The 23,508-nt window shown below is 37.9% G+C and overlaps 1 protein-coding gene across 1 annotated transcript in view; it reads right to left on the bottom strand.

Moving 5' to 3' along the window:
- gnat2 (guanine nucleotide binding protein (G protein), alpha transducing activity polypeptide 2) overlaps positions 1-20,478 on the bottom strand; it is a 63,599-nt gene extending 43,121 nt beyond the window's left edge. The window contains exon 1 of the mRNA XM_028799131.2: positions 20,061-20,478. Within this exon, the coding sequence (XP_028654964.1) occupies positions 20,061-20,178 (118 nt within the window). The 5' untranslated portion in view covers positions 20,179-20,478. The remainder of the gene's footprint in view (positions 1-20,060) is intronic.
- Positions 20,479-23,508: the final 3,030 nt, after the last annotated feature.

Genomic DNA, 23,508 nt, shown 5'->3' with positions numbered 1-23,508 from the left:
TTTACAGTACGAGTTGCACGCGGGAACGAAGGTAAATGACGTTAATTTTTGACTGTCTTTTAATACTGTGTAAGCATACATATTAACACATGTGCAATTAAACGTGTGCATTTACGGGGTGATTTCTCAGGCTTAAAAGCTCACCTTTTATCAAACGCGGGAACAAAGGTAACTGACGTTGTTCACTGTCTTTTAATACTGTGTAACCATACATATTAACACATGTCCAATTAAACGTATGAATTTACGGGGTGATTTCTCAGGCTTAAAAGCTCGCCTTTTACTAAAAAGGTAAATGCAAAACTATTTTCAATCAGTTTATTGAAACGCTCCTGTTAAGGATTGCAATAACATATTTGCGAGATAAAAGAACGAAGTAGGGGGAAATGGAGGAACAGCCGCAAACAGCGAAGAGCAAAAAATTAATTAAACAATTGAGAACGGAGCGAGTTAAGCATACAAGCATGTTCATAAGGGAAACAAACCACGGTGTAAAACGTAAGTTTAAATAAAGTTTATAGAAACGCTCCCGCTGCGGATTGCAATGACATATTCGCGAGATAAAAGTTTAATGAGAAGACACGAGGTATAAACGAACCACACACCGTGGCGCAACGTTAGGGGCAACAGTTTCAACCATTCTATGATCTGCTTCTCGCAACTGAAAGACGGCACATGGCGGATGTTAGCCGACTTGCTGACCGCAACGTTAGGGGCTTCAGGTATGGCGCTGATGCCACATCTCAGTGCCAACAATTTGCAGACTGTACTTAAAAGACACGCCCTTCTCACTGGACAGTTAAAAACACCAATCAAACTAACGATGACATCAAGTATTACCCAATCAAAAGTAGGAAAGGAGGCATCTTCATAAAATGCGTGTGGGATGATTTGCATGAGACGCTGCTTTAAAAAAAAAAATGATTACAAAAATACGGGATAAATCCCGTCCAGTATTGATTCAAAACGGGACGCGCAATTTCATTGTCAAACGCGGCACGATTCCGTATTTTAAAGGACGGGTGGCAACCCTACAGTGCCAGGTAACCACCCATACAATCAGATTGTGATTCAGACTAGGAATGCAATGAATGTAATTACCCCGATCTACATACAAGGCGAAAGTCTTGCAACATTCAAAGATGATGGTTTGGGATAATTAGTACTTATTAAGTACACCATGGAACATAAAAGAGCTTATGAAGCCTTGAACCGAAAAAAGCAACATCTCAGAGATCGTACAAAAAAAAAAGGAGGTAATGTCGTTTTACTCGCTGTAGATTTTAGTGAAACATTACCAGTTATTCCACGAGGGAGACCAGCAGATGAACTCAACGCTTCTTTAAAATCCATGCTTCTCCCACGGTCGGTTATATGTCGCGTGTTCTCGGGTAGGTACACCAAAAAATGTATACATTTAAGCATGTAATGGGCAAACAAAAAATGAGGTATACCCGAAGGCACTGCAGTAGTACTCAATGTAACTTTACTTCTTAAATGTTAATGTTTTACTGTTTAATAATTTATACGCTTCTTATATATTGTTCAAATTCTTTTATCAAAATACCAGTGACAGCGCAATGCACGATAACATGGAGTGAATACACCATACGCATCTGCCCACGGCCGCCCTGGTGTGCGCAGATAGGAGTTGATTCTAAAATAAAATAAACATAAAAAGAGTAATACAATCATCACCCATAAAGCGGATAGCAGACGTGACGTATTATATGTGTACCACATTTCAAGTCAATAGGTGAAACAGTTTGCAAGCTACAGGTGATTTAAATATCCTGGACAGACCAACGAAAAGCCACGGTAGCAAATTATACAAGAAGATTTTACTGTTTAATTATTTATATTTATATGAAATGTGCTTCTTATATATTACTTCATATTCTCATATGATAATGATGTTAATGTTGTTTATATTGATTTCTATGTTATTGTAAGTGCATCTATGTGTGTATATGTATGTATGTATGTGTATATATATATATATATATATATATATATATATATATATATATATATATATATATAAAAATATATATATAAAAAATATATGTGTATATGTATATATAATATATCTGTATTTGTGTGTATATGTGTGTGTATATGTGTATATGTATATATATATGACAGCAACACTCATAACAATGACAACACAATTACATTGACAATCATGTTACGTTATTTTTAAAATGTTTCCTTTACTTTTTCATAACCTCTTTAACACACTACTTCTCCGCTGCGAAGCGCGGGTATTTTGCTAGTCTGTTAATATGTATGCTTACACAGTATTAAAAGACACTCAACAATTACAAAGTATTAAAAGACACTCAACAATTAACGTCATTTACCTTCGTTCCCGCGTTTGACTCGTGCTGTAAATCTCTTCCTTGTTTTCACTTCACGTGATTACGTAGGAGGCGTAATACGTGATGACGCGATACATGACTCCGCCTCCTCCATTAGAGTATATGGACAAAAAACAGGTTCCAGTTATGACCATTACGCGTAGAATTTCGAAATGAAACCTGCCTAACTTTTGTAAGTAAGCTGTAAGGAATGAGCCTGCCAAATTTCAGCCTTCCACCTACACGGGAAGTTGGAGAATTAGTGATGAGTGAGTCAATCAGTCAGTGAGTCAGTGAGGGCTTTGCCTTTTATTAATTAGTATAGATTGTAATTGACTTGCTCTTGACGACTCAGGCACCTTAACTGTTTCTTTTTTCTTAATTAGCTGCCAAACAATTATGAGATACAAAATGAGCCAACACGTGATCAGCAAACTGTGTCCATCAAACAATATCTGAAAATAAAGAAAGATGAAGGTCTCAGGAATCTCGATCTGCTCAGGTCCAGAAAACATTTTAACTTAGAAAAGAGAAAATCGACAATTTTGTAAATGTCTGCTATTGCACAATGAGAGCAGCAACAAGCCATGGAATTAAAGAACGCGTTTAATTAACAACAAGACTCCATGCCTAATTAAGCAACTGGTTGGAGTGAAACTGATTGGAGTCTGAGGCCCTGACTTAGTTGGTCTTCTGTTGGCTCATTCATTTCTCATTTAATTTCTATTTGGGTGCCATTTAAGGAAAAAAATGAAGCAATTCAGAGGAACAAATCCTAAAAAACAAGTCAATTAAAATGAAAGGAAAAGGAGTTAATTGGCAGCAAAAACTGGTCCCCAATTAAGAAAAGGGTTAGAATGAAAACCTGTAGCAACTGTGGCCCTCCACGACTGGAGTTTGAGACCACAGATTTATAATAAGGTAAACAGGACTGTATGAGTATTTATTAACATTAAATACCTGAGCAGTGGTGACATGGTAGTGCAATGGTTAGCTCTGTTGTTTCACAAGTACAGCATCCTGGGTTAGAATTCTGCACCCACCCAGCCGTTATCTGTGTTGAGTTTGCCCCACAATCCTAAAGACATGCAGGCTAGGTGACTTTAAACTGGCCGCTGTTTGAGTGAGGGAAGTCGTGTTTCTGAGTGGGCCGTATCCAGGGTTGTTCATTATTTTATGCTGGTGTTGCGTGAAGAGATTCCAGCTCCTCGTGACTTTGAAGTGGATTAATTGGGTTTTAGAGTAAACATTCAAAACTTTCGGTATGCTTATTTAGAATTAATAAGAATAAATCTCTTTCCTAACCTTTGTATTCACACAGCCTTTCCCGAACAGCATCTGAAGCAAGGTCGCTACTGAGCCCTAAAGTGACATTTGTCTGTTATAGCATGACAGTTAAATGTTTCTGAGTAACCTAACGTGCTGAATTAAAATAAAGTTTAACCCAAAAATGGTTACTCTTGATGATAATAATTGTTATTATTATCAATTTTGATAATTGAGATCATTGTATTTAGAATACTATTAGCTGTTTTTAGTAAAAATGTTAATACTGATGGTTTCAAAAATGATTCTATCCAAACCAGCCTTGCTTGGTGTTATCAACAATACAAATTATATTTGTGGATATCGCAATGCATCTATTATTACTACTCCTGATAATACTAATAAAGTAGAAGTAATAATAATACAATTATGTAAATGTAAAAAATTAAGTTAACAATAGGAATGCTGTTAACAAAAGCAGCACTGATTAAACTACTGATGATTTAATCCTGATAATTATTTTTAATGCTTATAACAAGTGATGATAAAGAATGTAAAAATACCTTTTTCTGCTACTTACACGTCCAATGAACGTGACATGGCTATTTTGTTCTCCTCACCTAATGATGAAAGTGGAGCAAAACTGTAGAACTGCTGCTGATTGTGGTCATTCATTACAGTTCAGTAATGTCTTCTGTATTGAATGTGCCAGTAGCGTGTTATTCATGGCTTATGATGTCCCTTTTTTGACTATAAGGTTTGTACTTATTTGATACAGTATATATGATTTAATATACCGTACACGATCTTGCAATGTATGATTTGTAAACTTTATCCGTTCATCCGTTATCAAACCCGCATAATACAGCACAGTGAAGTGTGGCCCAGAGACTATGCTTGCAGCAAGGAATGCAAAGCAAAGCCAACATATGATGAAGAGCCCGTCCATCACAGGGTGTAAAGTTAGGCACCCCTACATTCAGCCATGTTTTTTAAATAACCTAATAGACATGTCTTTGCGATCGGGAAGAAACTTGGATTACTCAGAAAAAGACTCGCACAGGCATGGAGAGAATATGAAACTCCACATTACTTTGTGTAAAATGTGGCTGCAAAATAAGTAAATGCAAATATAAAAAGTAAATACTATTATTGTATTATACAGATAAAAACTAGCTGTGATATTACTTGAGTAATGTTTAAGACATTTAACAATGATTCTGTCCCTGCCACATTTCTGTTTTGGGTTCACTTCAGTTTCTGCTTTGAGGCACTGTCTTCTGTTCTCTCTGTTAATACTCCATTTTGTCTCATACATTAATTCTCCTGGACCTTTCTACACTTATCTTCACCTTTATCTAACACAGGGGTCTCCAACCTTTTTCCCCCCTGAGAGCTACTTTTACAAAATGAAAATAGCCGACAGCTACTCATGTTTTCTAACGTTTCTTCTCATAGCTTCTTTCAACTCAAACAAAGTGAGTAAGCTTGTTTTGCCTGAACATTTACAAAATGTTGGTGTCCACAACTCACATTTTGCATTAAAACATCACAAAAAATATTTACTTCACCTGCAAGTGCATTTTGTATGTCTGTATGCATTTTCTAGTGAATCTCACACTATTGAATTAAAACGTGAATGTTGTCAAAACAAAACAATGCAATTCCAAAAACACAGATATTACTTATTCATTTGACATTTTGTTACATGTCACTGTTTCACTTCATAAGAGTATTCACATGTCCAGTTGCATGTGTGATGTGTTTTTCAGTTAGTCATATGACTGGCACTGCATGGAGACAACAAGAGAGGCAGGTGTATGGTGGAGTGTAGCCACTTAGGTTCACTCTTATGGAGTCATTTAAATGTTCATCTGTCAGTCTTGTTCTGAACTTTGATTTCATGAAATTAATGTTGGAAAAGGCCGACTCACAGAGGTATGTAGACCAAACAAAGCAGACATTTTCAGAGCTGCTTGGTGAAGATTCTTATAGTTATCTGGCTCTACTAAGCTTCAGAAATGCTGAGAATGCTGTTGAGACTTTAACTGCACATTATTTTGAATGTTTACTAATATATAATATATAAAATCCAATGTCTGTCTGTCTGTCCACTTTAAACGAGAGAACTACTTAGCGCAGGGGTGTCGAACTCCAGGCCTGGAGGGCCGCAGTGGCTGCGGATTTTCATTCTAACCTTTTTCCTAATCAGTGATCAGTTTTCACTGCTAAGTAACTTCTTTTCCCTTCATTTTAATAGCCTTGATTTTAAGGATTCAGTCCTCTGAATTTCTTTCTTTCTTAATTAAAGCAAAAGAAGTTAATTAACAGCAAAACATGGTCACTAATGAAGAAGATGGTTAGAATGAAAACCTGTAGCCACTGTGGCCCTCCAGGACCGGAGTTTGACACCCTTGACTTAGCGGATTTAGATCAGGTTTTTTTCTATAATTTGCTTGAACATTCCAGTTGATTTCGTGACTTGTCTCATTTCACTATGTACCATAGTTCGCCTGCGGTACTAATTTACTTGCACGAATCCTGGAAACATGCAGTGGGCCAAGCTGTGGGTGGTAGTGGTTTAGTGTTGCATTCTGGTCTTGACTGAAATGTTCTCTCTTTAGCTGTGTCTCTCTTATGCATTCAGATTTGCTGTGTGTGTGTCTTGCTTCTCTCCCATGTCTGTACGGGCATCAATAACATTTGAGGTTTTAGGGGCCCCTTTACAGGGAGCTCTGGATTTGGTGGTAATTTTACAACTTAATTGTTCATTTTTGGCTTAAATAGTTTTTCTTGTTTAGCTTCAATAAAACCTTGATTAAAAAACAATGATCTTATTCAGATTATTACTAAGAGTGTTTATACTGGTGATTAGGAAGTGGTAAAGATTTAAATTGCTTTATTGCAGACAGTGATAAGAGCGTAAAGGACTTTTTTCAGCTTGCAATAGTGGAAAATAAGCACGTACAAGTAATAATGATAAGAGCTGAATTGCTTGTTAGTGATCTGCTAGGAACAACTGTGACGATCACAGTAATGATAATAATTATCGCCTCATATGATCTCCATCTGACATCCATCTGCAAATGCTTGTTTGGCCTTACAAATCCACTGACATGCAAGACATGTCTGTGACACATTTCAAACACAAGTAACAAAGAAGTCAACTGATTCTACCTTCTCTGTTTCATGTAATCAGCATGTATTATTGATTTAGCTTCTAAAGGTCCAATTTTGTCATACATTTCTCCACACAGGATACATATCACATTGATTTCTGTTTCTTTTCTTATACTCTATTGATCATATTTTTGCAAATTCTTTGACTTAGCTGGAATAGGATATCAATGCTTTAAAAGTCACATTGAAAGTCAAACTAAAATATTAAGCCTTGTTTCCAGTATTTCACTTTATTGCTTGTTGCAATTCAGGGATATTACTGGAATGAAATGGCAAGAGTTGCTAATGAATGTCAAAACTGCATTAAACATACGGTAATAAAGAAACAATCTTATTATAATGCACTAGTTCACTTGTAGCCATCTTTTTTTGTTGTAAACTATTGTTAAAAAAAAAAAACACTCCGGATTGGTGAGGTATAGCAGGGAGTATAGCAGAAAAATGCACCAGGGTATGTCTTCAGGAAACCGGAGGTTTACTGCATTTCTATATTAAATCAACTGCACTTAATCATCAGATCTGATCACACATTTATTAAACTACAAACTAATTTCAATAACAGCAGAGTTTTTAAAGCTTTCATTGTAATATAATTTGTTACATATTGTTTTCTATCAATATGTCATCCATTGGTATAGTCCCTTATGTATAGATAAGGATTGGAAACCAGAACATTGTTTGCCTAATACCAAATGTGTAACTCTTTGTAGGGCCGAGCCAGAACAAGCCCCCTTGTAGGCCTTTGTTGTAATTGTCTAAATAGGTGCCATTGTAGCATAGTGGCTCATTGACCACTGGTGGCTCTGAGGCTTAACCTGCAATTGCTAAGTGCTTTGAGTAGTGAGAAAAGCGCTATATAAATGCAAAGTATTATTATTATCAATTCTGTCTGCCTTCACACAGGATTCCTATGGACACTCCTCCATTAATATAAAGATGAAATACCTTGTAATTAATTGGCTTTGGAAAAACTATAGCTCTGCGGTGGGTTGGCACCCTGCTCAGGATTGGTTCCTGCCTTGTGCCCTGTGTTGGCTGGGATTGGCTCCAGCGGACCCCCGTGACCCTGTGTTCGGATTCAGCGGGTTGGAAAATGGATGGAAAACTATAGCTGTCCACTATCTTGAACAAGAAAAAAATAATTGATCTCTTTATAAACTGTCTTGTACCTGTTAAATACTTCAGGTTGATGATTTATATTAAGGGTACTATATAAAACTGCATGGATTACTTTATTTATTTAGAAATTGTGTCCTACCTGTAAAGCAACACAGTGCTGTGGAAGACACTATATGGAAATGGATGTCCGTATACAGAGACTACAGTATATCTCAGTATAAAGTGAATTTTGTCTGTGAAACAATTCCAGCTACTGGTCATTGAGAAGGTTCTAGGTGCATTAGATGGTAAGAACTGGTATTTGGTAAAGTCAGGGTCAGTTAATGGATGGATAGATGAGTTGGGACTTTTATAGTAAAATCAAATTGGTATTTAAACTAACTCAAGGTATATGTCCTTGCATATAATACATATAAAAGTACAACAAAATAGTGTTTAGTAGTGTTTGAATACCCTCAACAATGAATTTAATATAAAAGCAGTTTCTTTTAAAATCTTATTAATCAAGTAGTGAATTAGATATCATTAAGGGAGGCGATTCTTTAGAATCAGTACATATTAAAAACAATGATTATATTGCCTTGGGTATTTTCAAAATTGAAATTCATGCTCATTTAAACTAAAAAACTAAGGACCATGAGCCAGGACCTGATCTGTGTACAGGAGAACTATGAAGTTATTAGGTAAGGAAGGTTTGTGGTCTCAAATGAAATTAACTTTGGCAGCCATTTGTGGCCAAGGCCAGTTCCTCTCCAGAGCAGATAATTAAAGCAGCAGCTTTTTACCAGCTGTAGACCTGTGGCAGCCAAGCTATTTATTTTGGACTTCTTAGAGCTCAACATGGTGGTGGTAAGATTCGACAGATGGCACATATCAGCTAGTTAGTATCAGTTTTATTTAATTTTAAGCTGCCATTTATTTCAGTCTTAACCAACTATTAATGTTGTACTGTCAGACAGACTGATTCAGTCAAAATGGGGAGCTGTTGTAGCTCTTGGGAATAATCTTTGCAGAATGATTTTTTTTCCAGAATGACTTCCTTAGTTTTCTGGAATTATCCTTTCCTAGAGTTATGCATCCATCTTGCTTTCTGGGAGGCTGATGCTGCAACCAATCAAGGACAATGGAAGAAACAGAGCTGGAGAGCCAGCAAGGAGAGAAAGCCAGCTGTTGTGTGCCACTGCCATAAGTGGGTGTTAGTGAGATGAAAGAAATTCAAGAAAATGCCGCCCCCCTTCTTCTAACAGAGTCTGTATAACATTGAAAGGTAAAGGTATGGAAGTGAGGTATGGCTGATGAAAATGAAATGTGATGCAAAGCTGGAAAGAGATGAAATGATCGTAGCTTGCATGCAGACATGTTTGTTGTTTTAGTGGTGTTCTTCATGGTCCATACAATGGAGACTTTTACTCAGAGGATAAAAGTTGGGATTGATTAATTAATTAATTAATAATTAATAATTATATAGCGCTTTTCTCACTACTCAAAGCGCTTAGCAATTGCAGGTTAAGGGCCTTGCTCAAGGGCCCAACAGAGCAGAGTCCCTATTGGCCTTTACGGGATTCAAACCGGCAACCTTCTGATTGCCAGTGCAGATGGGATGGCTGCTAGACTTTAATAACAAATATTCCCATAATAAATGAAGGCTGAACTGTTAAGTCAGAATATGTCACTGTCTTCCATCTAGATGTTCATTGTTAGAAATGGGAAAGAAAAAAACGTAAAGCTTGTACCACAGAGAAGAAGTCCCAAGTATCACTGATGTTCACCTGGAGGTAATTATCCACTGCCAGAATCTACATGCCTCAGTTAACCCACTGCTGTTTCAGACCACATCCTTTCCTTCTGGTACTTGCTGCTGAAGTTTAACATATGGGACCCATCTGCGTGGCTGCTATGGATAGTGTCAGAGGCGTAGCTAGGGGCAGGCGGTGGAGGCAGTCCGCCACAGGAGGCATTATTGGCCAAAAGGCTCAGTACAGTTCGCGTGTAAGCAGCAGGGTTCAGAAAAATATCACTTATGAATGAAAAAAGTAAAATTCTCTGATTTTTATCCACAAATGCTTCAAAAATAATGTTCAGACTGTCCTTCTGTGATGTCATCAGATACAGCAATTGAAATTTATGAGGCAATAACAAAAATAAACATAAACATTACACCAATAAGCCAACAGCTCATTTACAATTCAGAATTTCATTTCGTGATCAATCCGAATGCGTTCTTGCTCTGCACAGAAAACATCCCCACCTATTACTTGTACACTACACTGGTTGTGGTTTTTGCAGCGTAATTATATTAAACTAATAATTAGAACACGGCTTATCAGTGCGTCTATACTATATTCTTGTCTAGTTGATGCTTCTAAATAATTATATGTGAAAAACGATTGCTGTTTCTCTGTATATGGATAAATCTATGCAAAATTTATCTTAATTTTTCTCTATACGTCATTTTAATTTTCTATTTAAATAGGTTAACATATTCAGATATGTTGGAGGGGGGTAAATTGAAGCACCGGCCCACCCTGAGTGGCACAAACTCAAGTTATGCCACTGGATAGCGTAGCTAACTACATGCTGGCACGCTGGGCCCAGCTACCTGAAATGTTTGTGATTCTTTTGGAAGAACTCTATTTTTTCTACAGCTTCTGGTTGGGTCTTTTCAGGGTTTTGTAGCATTGCTACAGGTGATTTAAAAAAGAGAGCTATGGTCAGTCAATGGATAAATCTGTAAGTGAGATGAGCCTGCATGCTGGAGGAGAGACAGACACAAGCCTAGGTCTGAAGTTGGTGTGTTGGAAGTACCAGGATTCAAATTTATAAAAAAAGATAAGAGTCCAGGAATCTACCAGAGTGATCAACACGACTCAGGAGCAGTTTACACTTATGGTGCTTTATAAATAAATTTTGATTTGATTTGATTTGATTTGAAGAAGAGGAGAATCTGTATTTTGCATAAGAGACTGCCAGGCATCTAAAACAGTGTGAGCAGGATTGCGACATGAGCAGCAGAGAGTCAAAATGATTAGAGTTGCGACTTGTCCCATTGCATGTTTGTGCATGCTTGTTATTTTGGAGGTGTGCTGCTCGTGGCCCAATCATTGTGTAATTTTATATAGCTACCCCAAGGTTTCATGTTTTTGATGAAGTTAAAATACTCAGGGCTAAACTGCTTAATGCTGTGTTTGTCTCAGGCTCATATCTCTGTGCGCATTTACACATTTATATGAACTTTGTAGAATCAAATTTTTCATCATGAAGAAAGCTAGTACAAAAAAAAATTCTTCGATTCATTTTGTTACTTGATTAATTCCAAAATGAAATGAGCTATGAGTTAGAATGTTGGCTTGGTGAGCATGGGAAAGGCGCTATATAAATAAAATGTATTATTATTATTAACTTCAGAGGTCGAGGGTTAAATCCTGTCTGTGCAGAGCTTCTCATAAGATTCCAGTATTAATGCACATTCTAGTGATGCACAAAATTAACCTGAAGTGAAGGAGTGCTGATCTGCACACATACTGTACATGTGTCGGTGCTAAATTGGCATTCCATTAATGACTGGTCTGTCTCCCAGTGTTACTGCGGTAGCTTTACAACATACATTAAAGTCGACGGTTGAATAGATAAAATGTGATTTGTACATAGGCAATTATGTGATCTTTACAACTGTGTCCAGAGGTGTCCTCTGTTGTCTTCTGTGTTCCAAGGCTCACTTTGTAAAAGCCCATATGGTATGTTGCTGCAATATATTTTTTGGTTAGGAATTGCAATTTAAATGGAGTAGCAGCAGAATTCCAGCTTCATTTGCTTCATGAATGGAATAAAATAATTGTTACACAATAAATTAGCCTTATTTTAAACATTATTATATAGTAACCATGCACAATATTCATAAAAATATTATTTTTGTTTCATGTGGCTAAATCCTGACATAGATTGTTAAGCCATTTTTATTTCAGTTTAATGACATAGCAAGACAGTGATTGGCAGCATCAAGTCATGGGTCAGGTGCTGCACAATCTTTCTCCATTTGCTATTCAGGGACGTGTTGTAATAGCATGTGCTAGCAAAGGAGAATTAGATAATCCAGAGTTAAGTCGGAAGAAAGCAGATTACAATGAGCGGCCATGGCATGAAGAGCAGATAATGGGGTTAGGCTGAGCCTCAGGAAAAGCTTTCCAAATCCTCTGAGTTGACGAGGACATTCTCTGAAGACTCTCACCTAGCCTCTGCACCTCAATCACTGTTTATCTTTTTGTGCTTGTCTGTATATGAAATGTGAATGTTTGCAGGGACAGATGCATTCTCCTTATTTGCTTTTCTGGGCCACAGAAGCCTAAAGCCTCTCTTGGTAGAATTCTGGGTGCAAGGCAGGATTCAACCCTGAGAAAGGTGTCTGTCCTCACAGGGTACACACACTCCTACTGATTTGCTATAAAAAGTATTTTTAAATTGGGTGGAATGGTAGCCCAGTGTGGAGTTTCTATGTTCTCCCCATTTGTCTGAAAGGATTTTACTCACGCATCTCCAACAACATGCAGATTAACTTATTTGGTGACCCTGAATTGGCTCTTCTTCTACGCTCTTTCTTGTCTTGTGCTAAATGCTGTCAGGATTGGCTCTGCCCCCTCTAACCCTGAATAGAATTAAGGGGCTTTCAGAATGTTCTTTTACATTACTGTTTTAAATTCATTGCAAATCTACAGGTAAGTATTTCTGTTTTGTCCATATTTCTAGCTACTGCTCATCCCATTTGTTAAGCAACACAAAAAGAAGGGGGTTAGTGCAGTATAAACTCTAGGACTATAACAGTCCAATATTCACCTTCTGCTGAAAAAACGTTTTCAACTGTGGCTGCTTATAGTTTTGCATCAGAAAGATTGAATATATATTAATATCTAAGAACCTGTAAAGAGTACAAAGTCAAAACGTTGACCCGGTTTTAACTTTTCCATTATAACCTTTACTTTTTTCCAGTATATAAGCATAACCATCACACCAAACTATAGTGTTAAAATGTGACCCTGCACTGCAGTCTCTTGGTGGATTACATGAGATTTCTCTGTAATGTGATAAGAGGTGCTTTAAAACAAATACTCGATGACTGATGAGAAAGGACAATGCTTTAAAAGCTAAAATAAAATAAGAAGCACGACTAAACTAAAACTTCCAGACAGTTTTGCATCGTAGACAGCCATGAAACACAGTTGATGGCACTAACAGAAAAATAACTGTTAGTGACATTGTTGCCATTTACTTGCACATATTTAATTCCCTTGTGCATGGAACCGAGCCAGAGTTAGAAATGCAACCCACAAAATTAATGTCTCTGAGTGATGTGAAAGTTATGTTTTTAACAATTGAAGGCAGACAAAATTTAAAAACTTTAGGTGTTAGTCTTAAGTTCACTTGTTACAATTTTTTTATATATCTATATGATACATACTCTTTAAAAAATAATAGATTTAAATTAGTTTTCCATCCATCCATTTTCCAACCCGCTGAATCCGAACACAGGGTCACGGGGGTCTGCTGGAGCCAATCTCAGCCAACACAGGGCACAAGGCAGGAACCAATCCCGGGCAGGGTGCCAAACCACCGCAGGACACACACAAACACACCCACACACCAAGCACACACTAGGGCCAATTTAGAATCGCCAATCCACCTAACCAGCATGTCTTTGGACTGTGGGATTTTATGCTTTAAATTTGCATTATTTCAAGGTAACATAAGGCAAAATGTCCATAGTGGCAGAGGGGATACCACGCCTGGATGCTTGGTTTTCAATGGCTTGGCCTTGGTCTTGCGTGTGTTTCTTTCTGGGTGCTTCAGTTTTTTTCCAAGAACCCAAAGTCACTCATCTCAGCATATTGAGAATCGGCCCAGCTTGATATTGTGTTCGCCTTAATGGAGTGGTTCTCAGACTCAAGCCTGGGAATCCCATGTGGCCGCAGGTTTTGTTCCCACCAGTTTCACAATCAGCAGATCATTTTACCTCCAGTTGATCACATTTAATTGCCTGGTCTTTTACTCTTCTGTTATTCTGCTTTCACAGTGTGATTTATACATTTATGAGACATTTATAAATCTATCTTTTGTTGTTTTCCTATTCATTTTCCTTTTTCTCTATAGTTCATTGTATCATATTAATGCCAAATAACAGTGAGCAAAGCAAAAACCTGGGCAAATGACTCTAAATTCTGAAAGACTGCAATTGCTTCAGCATCAGACCCACTAACGATAGAAAATAATGGATTAAATAATCCGAACACTTGGAAACATGGAATGAAAATCATGATAATGATGAAAATCTTCAAAACCAATTTAAAAACAATAAAAATTATCCCCACGCAACATATACAGGGTATATATAAGGTTTGTTCATTTATAATAAAAAGTAGCAAATTAATTTATAATTTCTACATTGATCCCAAAACATAGAAACTGGGAAATAACAGCTTGATTAATTACCTTAGGAGTCCAATGAAAAACCTAAGTGGGTTGGAACAAAAATTTGCACTCCTCTGGAGCGTATTTGAGAACCGCTAGGTTAACGTGTAGAAAGATATTAGTGTGTGCATTGTATCTGACGTTACTGCACTAGATTCTGCTTCCCTTTGACCTTTATTTGAAATAGATGGTTCACAAAATGAATGGATTGATGAACGTCAGACGTAACTCCACTAAGAGTCCATGTGTGTGGGTTTGGGGGCATTTTACCCACATATACAACCATAGATGCTGAAATGCATTAGACTGTGGCCGTGCACAACCCAGTGACATTGTGCCAATTCTTAGTTAAGGTCGATTCATATTAGTATGTGACACTTGGGCTGTGACATTATAAAGCCCCCAGTTTAATTTCTACATGCACTGTTTGACAGATTAAAAGCAAGCAGAATAAATTATACAAGTAAACAGTGGATTGAATGTGTATGTGCATGACAAATGGACTTAGTATTGAAAGCTGATTTATGCTTTTGGGGGCAAACTGGTATTAGAAAGTGAAAAAGAAGATATTCCATTAAAATGCTGATTGAAAATGACTAACAAAAAAATAACACTTTTTAAAATCTGGTTTGATTATTGATTTATTTTAAATCCTCTTTATTTTGATTATGGTATACATATATTAATTGATACACTAGCATAACATTTCATTGGGGTGTGTGCATATGTTTTTGTGTATCATGTGTATGCGTTATGTGGAAATGTATTAAAATTGTTTTCTTTTTCTTTTTTTGTGGGTTTAAAAATTCATGTGATGGATATAACCCATCAAGAAGACCAAAGAATATTAAAAGCAAGCATTATTTCTTTTTTTTTTTTTAATTTTCATCAACCTTAAAAACAAACTCATTTACTTCAAGGCCTATTACAGTTTATATCCACATCCATCCATTTTCAGTTTTGGTTGAGGGTTGTAGGAGGCCAAAGCCTACCCAGCAGACATCAGGTACAATGTAGAAATCAGTCCCATGTACTGCATGTACCATGCACACACACACAGACATACATACATACTGTATATTTGTAATATATATATACTGTATATATTCATCCATTTTCCAACCCGCTGAATCCGAACACAGGGTCACGGGGGTCTGCTGGAGCCAAACCCAGCCAACACAGGGCACAAGGTAGGAACTAATCCTGGGCAGGGTGCCAACCCACCGCAGGGGACACACAAACACACACTAGGGCCAATTTAGAATCGCCAATCCACCTAACCTGCATGTCTTTGGACTGTGGGAGGAAACCGGAGCGCCCGGAGGAAACCCACGCAGACACGGGGAGTACATGCAAACTCCACACAGGAACCTGCTCAAATAAAGCTAGTGAATTGATGTTATAAAAATATAAACAAAAGGGTGCAGGTTTATGTAGCCAGGGTAGAAATAATTGAAAAAACAACAGACCTTATGCTCATCTGGGCCTACCTGTACAAGATCCAAACTCTCTTCCTGTGACATGCCTTCTGCGCTTACCCACATGACAGCCTCAATTTATCTTACCCTCTTCCTAAAACAACACCATATTGCTGTCTGGCCTCTCTTCCTCCTGCTGTTTATACTCTTGCCACTACTACACCTCCTTACAACAAGTACAGTTGGCATATGCCAACTTTTAAGTGTCGGACTTGGATTTCTTCCATGGGCTCCTCCAGAATTAGAAACGGGTACTGAACTCCTGGGGGTCATTCCATCAGAGCTGTTACCAAGAAGTTCCAGATGTTCCTGCAATCCTAGACCCTAGTCTTCTTTTAAAGAGCCGGATAAATCCCAGCTACCTGCCCATCATAATGGGATACAGAAAGGTATGTATTGTGAAACAGTTGTCTCTGTTGTCACCTTATAATATATGGGACTTGTGGCACTGATTCTGTCAAGCCCTGCTGCCCCAGACTTACTGTGCTTTGGTGGTTCAGGAGTATCTATCCCTGGGGCTTTGCACACAATATTAGAGAAAGTGTCCATTGTCAATAGTGGCCTTTCATCACTGACAGTGACAACATTGTCAGTTTACCTGCCAACTTAACATTTCATGCTCTGATTTCTGTCCTAGTTCAAGTTCATTGTCATGTGTGAGGAATGAGGAAATGAGGTATGAGGAAATTTTAACTTACGTGTCTTCTCAGAACAGTAACAGTGATACAATATCAACAAAATATATATAGAATGGAACATATATACATACTATATGCAACATATAGATATTTACAATAACATTTATAATATTTTTATTATGTATCTCTGCTCAGTATCCTTATAACCTGAGAACAGAAACTGTCTCTGAATGTGAATCTGCTGTTGCAAGTGCAAATGGCCCTGTGCTGTTTACTAGTAGGGAAGAATGAGAAAAGTAACTGTTCTCTAATAAGTGTGTTTGCCTTTCTAAGTCATTTGTGTTATGTACGTCCTGAACAGCAGGCAGCTTTTTGATATTGATATTCCGTGCCCCCTTCACCACATTCTTGAGCCAAGCAAGTGCGGTACCAGGATGTTATGCAGCTAATGAAGATGGACTCCGCTGTACACCTGTAGAAGGTGGTGGAAACAGAGCCATCTGAGGAAGCGAAGGTGTTGATGAGCTTTCTTGACAACAGTGAGTTCAATTCAGTTAGTCAGTTATGGTCACTCCAAGAAATGTGGAGCTCATTCCCTCCATTGTACTGTAGATGGGAGTGTAGTCTGCTTTATACTGTATGTATGGCAGTGCAATTATAGTCCTTGCTGCCACCCCCACACATCCTCTTTACTGTATTTAAATATAAATATACACATGTGTCATGTTGTACGTTGTGCCATATGTCTTCACTACAATCACTTAACCTGCTTGTGCTTTACTTCTATAAATTGAATACAGTATTACCAATTACAATGTATTTTTATCTAGTAAGCCATTCTAAGTAAAAATGTTTACTGCGTGTATAAATAGCCATGCAAACAAGGAAAAATCAAGTGAAAGTTAATTTCATGTTGAAAGGTTAAAAGAATATTTGAAACATATTTTAAATGACACTAGTAAAAATTGTACTTTTAACTTTTTATTTTTTAGCACTCACCACTTGTCTATTTTTCCTATTTGCAGGTGCACAAACCCCCACCCCCCCAACCTCTCTGGGCATATACACAGCGATTCATGAGCTACATTGAACAGTAATAATTATTTCACATAAAGGTGTGTGAATGTGCAGTGATGTCTGTGTCAGGTGATGAAATTAAAGAACTTATTAAGCTGGTTATGTTGTCAAGTGTTTAAAGTGTAAAAGATATCACTGTACTTAACTGTGTAACCAGATTTATGAATCCCTGTGTGTGTACATCTGTAGGACAAGAGAATGAGTTTCCTTTGGGTTACTGTACACTGTTTTCTCCTACGTCTCAAAGAGGTGTTTTTAGATAATTAATAAATCAAAACTGTTCTGTAACTGCATGTCCAGGTTTGTATGTATGAATGTGTGTGTGATTATAATCTGTGATTGGCATCAATGACACTGAAGACGTTGCGCCCCTAAAGCATTCAGTGCCATTTACACATCTGCCTACCCTGCTTGTCACTAATTGTTAGCATTTAAAAAAAAGTAAAGGGAGAAAATTCAACCAAACCAGATTAAAGTGAAAAAGGTAAAATAATAATAATAATAATAATGATAATAATAAATCAGCATTTAACTTGTGACAAAAATGTAAATTACTGACTTTCTTCTAAAGGTAAATTTCATGCTGAATGCAAAATAAAAGAAAAGAAATGCTTACTAATTAAACAGTTAGAAGTAGGAACGGCTCATTGATTTGTGAAATTGGTTGGAATAAAAACCTGCAGCCACAGGGATATGTATAGATTACTGTAATGCTATTCTGTCTGGCATCCCACAAAAACGTATCCATCGCTTACAACTTCTTCAAAATTCTGCTGCCAGGATAATAACCTGCTGTTCTAAATCCACTGAACATATGACACCTATTCTCTCTCAACTTCACTGGCTCCATGTTAACTACAGAATACAACACAAAACACTGCTCTTAACATTTAGAGCTCTCCACCACCTCACTGATCTCCTACAGACTTACACTCCTCTCGCTCACTCAGCTCCTCATCTGCAGCTCTACTTTCTGTACTGCACATCAAACTCTGTCCTATGGGAGCTCGAGTGTCTCTCATAGTGCTCTTCAACTCGGGAATTCTCTTCCCTCTCATATCCGTCAACTCGATTCAATAACACATTTTAAAACTGTCCTCAAAACTTTTCAAACTGGCATACCAATTGTGAATTTTGCACTGTTACTGCCCTTTGTTTCTTTGCTAATTATCCATCCATTTTCCAACCCGCTGAATCCGAACACAGGGTCACGGGGGTGTGCTGGAGCCAATCCCAGCCAACACAGGGCACAAGGCAGGAACCAATCCCGGGCAGGGTGCCAACCCACCGCAGTCTTTGCTAATTATTGCTTTTTAATTTATGATTCTTTGTTTTTGTTTTACTAATGTTGTTTAATTTCATTGTAAACTGACCTTGAGTGCTAAGAAAGGCACCTATTAAATAAAATATATTATTATTATTATTAGGATTAAAACTGAGAACAACTGCAACAGGGGATGGGCTCTAGGCAGGACCCAGTCCTGGATGTGTCCTCAGTCTCTAAAAGAACTCATTCACATAGAGACAATTTAAAGTGACTCGACACATCTATGTAACGTGGAAAGAACTCACCAGAGTAAAACTTGTGCAGACACAAAAGGAATGTCTAGATTCCATACAGTGACCAACCAGAATTCAAACCAAAGAAACCAAAGCTGTACTGTGCCAGACTAACACACACTTATCACAATCTTCAGCTAAACAGGTTAAAAACAAAAATTAAAATTTTTTTTGGTATTGTTTTATTATTTTATTCTACCATTATTCCATGAAGCTACCTGTTGTATGCTATATGGACGATACCAAAAGTAAATACAACCAATTTCATCATCCTTTCATGTTAACCACTGTTACAAAGTGCTGTACAAGTCACGTAACATTTTACACAGGATTCAAGCCAAACTGAGGAGTAAATCCATAAACTCACATTTTATACATAACTTTTCTTTAACTGCTTGTGTATCCTTAACCAAACTGTCAAAACATTATTTACAACAACTGAAATATCTCTACATCAAAAATATTACTGTTCTCTTTTGTACCTTTACTGCCATTCACTAACAATTACATGTATACAACAATTATAAAGAATGACTATTTTACAACACCCTTGCCACACTTAGGAGCAAATAGCAGATATAGAAGTTAATACTTAGTTTGTGAATGGTCCAGTTCTGAGCAGGAATAGACCAGTACTAAAAATGGACAAATGGATTACAGTTTATTTTTGGGGAAAAATCATGTTATAACCAAGAAACATTTAGGACATTTTTGCTAGCACTATATATACTAAATAGTGCTTATGTTAATATGTTGGGGACACAGCTGGCCTTTTGATTTCAAGCGACTAATTTTTTTTACCCTCTTCCTGATCACTTGACGTTTTTTTTTTTATCTCTAGTGCTCATGTGAATCAATTCTGCTTCTTTTACTAAGCAGATGCTAAGCCCAGTTACTATGGATTGCCCCGTCAGTACCATCCTTACCCAGCAGCAGTAACTTCACAGTCTTGGCTTCCTTGTCAGCATCCTCCTGCAGCTTCTTCTCAAGCTCCTTGGATCGTTTGGCTAACTCCTTGTCTTCGGCGCTAGCACCGCTTCCCATGTCAACTTCTTCTTCCACCTCCTCCGACTCAAGATCCGAAAGGAAGGAAATTTTGAAAGTATTTGTATGATCAAGTGAAAGGGTAAAAAATTGTGGCGTGCACACACACACACACACACAATGGAGAGAAGGAAAGGAGCACAACGTCAGCTAGTCAGATGTTGGGCACCTCAGCTGCAAGGGATCTGAAGAATCAGAATTGTTGGGGATCTTTGTAGAAGTGTGGCCAAGCAAGGACTGCTAAGACACAAGCATTAGATGTGCATCTTCTCTGCTAGGCTTTCTTTCTCCTCAGCCTAATTCCTCTCAGTTATCCTAATTTCTTATTTGCGGATTGGAGAATGCTTTTGATCTTCCCGTATGAACTGGCAAATCCAATTAGCCAGGCCCAAGGACAAAAAGGTTAAACAGGAAGCATTGCCATGGGAAGCATGCAGTTCTCTGTGCAGTCCTTCTGAACCTTGAATCTGCTGGAAAAAAGTTAGAAACGATTATCATCCCTTTATCTGAAAGAGCTCATATTTATACATTGCTCCAATTTGTCCATCCAATTTTTTATCCAGTTAATCAATTTCTATCTCAGAGTTTTAGGCTATCCTGACCATAATGAACACAAGGTAGGAGCACAACATCAGTTCCTCACAGGGCGAGGAACTGATGGGGGACCCATGTTCAATTATTAGGCTTACCACTGTCTATGCACTTTGTATGTTCTCCCTGTATTTACTTGGACCTTCTATGGTAATTACAGTTTATTCCTATATCCGGCAGACATACCTGGTTAGGTTAAAAAGTCTGTAAACTATCTGTGTAAAATGCAGACTACGCTCCGGTGTAACTGGTGTTCCATACCCAGTTGGTTCTTGTTTTCTTGTAATGCTGCTGGAAAAGGGCCTTGGTGCTCTACAACATTGTAATGGGATAAGCAGTTTCAGAAAAAAGTGGATCGTATTTGCTCATGCATTGTTATTTAGGGACATGAGGTTTGATTTAATTTATAATCTTGATTTTTTTGGATAATTTATCAAGAAAGAGGGCAGCATGGTGGTGCAGTGGTAGCACTGCTGCCTCACATTAAGGAGACCTGGGTTCACATCCCGGGTCCTCTCTGCGTGGAGTTTGCATGTTCTCCCGTGTCTGCGTGGGTTTCCTCTGGGTGCTCCGGTTTCCTCCACAGTCCAAAGACATGCAGGTTAGGTGCATTGGCGATCCTAAATTGTCCCTGGTGTGTGGGTGTGTGTGTGTGCCCTGCGGTGGGCTGGTGCCCTGCCCGGGTTTGTTCCTGCTTTGCGCCCTGTGTTGGCTGGGATTGGCTCCAGCAGACCCCCGTGACTCTGTGTTAGAATATAGCGGGTTGGAAAATGACTGACTAACTGACTATCAAGAAAGATGGAATTTTATCGTAATGAGATACTATAAGTTTAAATTTTGCCCAATGGTAAATCACAATTGACATTGTGTGGGTCTTTTTATTTGGCAGAGTTGACTAGCATGTCTCTTCTCCACCAGTGGAGGGTATGGTGTAAACATCCATCAGTCCATCCATCCATTTTAAAACCTACTTAATCCAATTCAGAGTTGCAGAAAATCAGTGTCAATCTCGGGGTGGGCAACGTTGGTCCTGGAGGGCCGCAGTAGCTGCAGATTTTCTTTCCAACCCAGTTTGCTTAATAAGAAACTTAATAAGAAACCAGTCCCTGGCAATCTCATCTCTTATTTAATTTTATGGCTTGTTAGTCTATAACAGGGGTGGGCAATGTCGGTCCTGGAGAGCCGCAGCGGCTGCAGGTTTTTGTTCTAACCCACCTTCTTAATGAGAAGTCAATTATTTCTGATGAAGCACTCATTGCTTAAGTGACATTTTGATGTTTCATTTTAGTGGTTTCGCTTGTTAAGGTTCCCCACCTTCAATCTTAAACAGCTGCATTCAGTGTTTTAATGACTCCTTATTAGCAATAAGATGTAAATAACACAGCAGCCAGCAGTTCTCTATTCAGTTTGTTTTCACTTACATCTGTGTGTGTTCATTTATTGATGTAATGAAACATGTAATAGAAACTGTGACAGACTGAAAATGATCTGTTTTAGGCTTCAAGTCATTTGGATGATATCCTTGGAGAGTAAAAAATCTACGATATAAGAACCTTACATTGCAGACTAACAAGCCATAAAATTAAATAAGGTGCGAGACTGGCACGTATTGGTTTCTAATTGAGCAGTTGAGTTGGAATGAAAACCTGTAGCCACTGCGGCTCTCCAGGACCGACATTGCCCACCCCTGGTCTACAATGTAAGATTGTTAAATTGTAGATTTTTGCCTTTCCAAGGATATCATCTAAATGATTTGAAGCCTAAAATGAATAATTTTCACTCTGTCACATTTTTCTCCTTAAATGTTTTATTACACCACATAGTGCAAGATGAACCCCCACATGTGCAAATAGAAACAAGTTAGATGGAGAACTGCTGGCTTCTTTGTCATTCGCATCTTATTGTTAATAAGGAGCCATTAAAAAAAACAGCTGTTTAAGACTGAAATAAGCAGTTAAAGGTGGGGGACCTTAACAAGCAAGACCACTAAAATGAAGAGCAATAAGTGCTTCATCGACAATAAATGACTTCTCATGAAGCAATTGGAATGGAACAAGAACCTTTGGCCACTGTGGCCCTCCGGGATTGACGCTGCCCACCCTTGGTCTATTTCAAAGGCACTAAGTGCAAGACCAAGGTTGTAGTATCAGGGCCTTGCACACTCACGCAAAGGGCAATTTAGAGTAATAGCATCCTTGAAATGTTGGAGAAAAATCAGAGAAAAGCTTGTGCTATCAAGAGGAGACCAAGCAAAATTCATATAGAAAGTGACTAAATCTGTGAGCTAATAATGTTAACCATTATGTTGCCTAGTGCTGAAACTTGAAAACGTGTGCAGTATCAAAATAGCCAAAGGTTTTAGAACTAACCGTTCAGCTTTTCTGAGCTTGTTCTCTTTAATTACCAAAAAAATGGAATCATTTTAAACTGCAACTTGCCAGTCGTGGGGCTCCATCTCATTATCTTCCATCATGTCATCATGAGAGGGCAGTGTATATTATTTAGACCTCATGAGTAGGGCCCAGCTGATTCATGACACTGTGATAAAATACTGGGTGCCATACTTTTGATTTCAGTTCAGTTGTCAATTTCAGACCAGTTGTCTTCGACAGTTATCTTTATTGAAATTTGAAGTAACATTCCAAAGTAAAATACCAAAATACTAAATGGCAGTAGCAAACTACTTAAAAGTTACAACTCTGCAGGTAAGGCAACTAGAATTTTCTGTGCAAGTACCAT

This window comes from Erpetoichthys calabaricus, chromosome 3 (assembly GCF_900747795.2).
Source record: "Erpetoichthys calabaricus chromosome 3, fErpCal1.3, whole genome shotgun sequence".
Lineage (NCBI taxonomy): Eukaryota > Metazoa > Chordata > Cladistia > Polypteriformes > Polypteridae > Erpetoichthys > Erpetoichthys calabaricus.
This window is presented reverse-complemented; position numbering and strand designations above follow the sequence as displayed.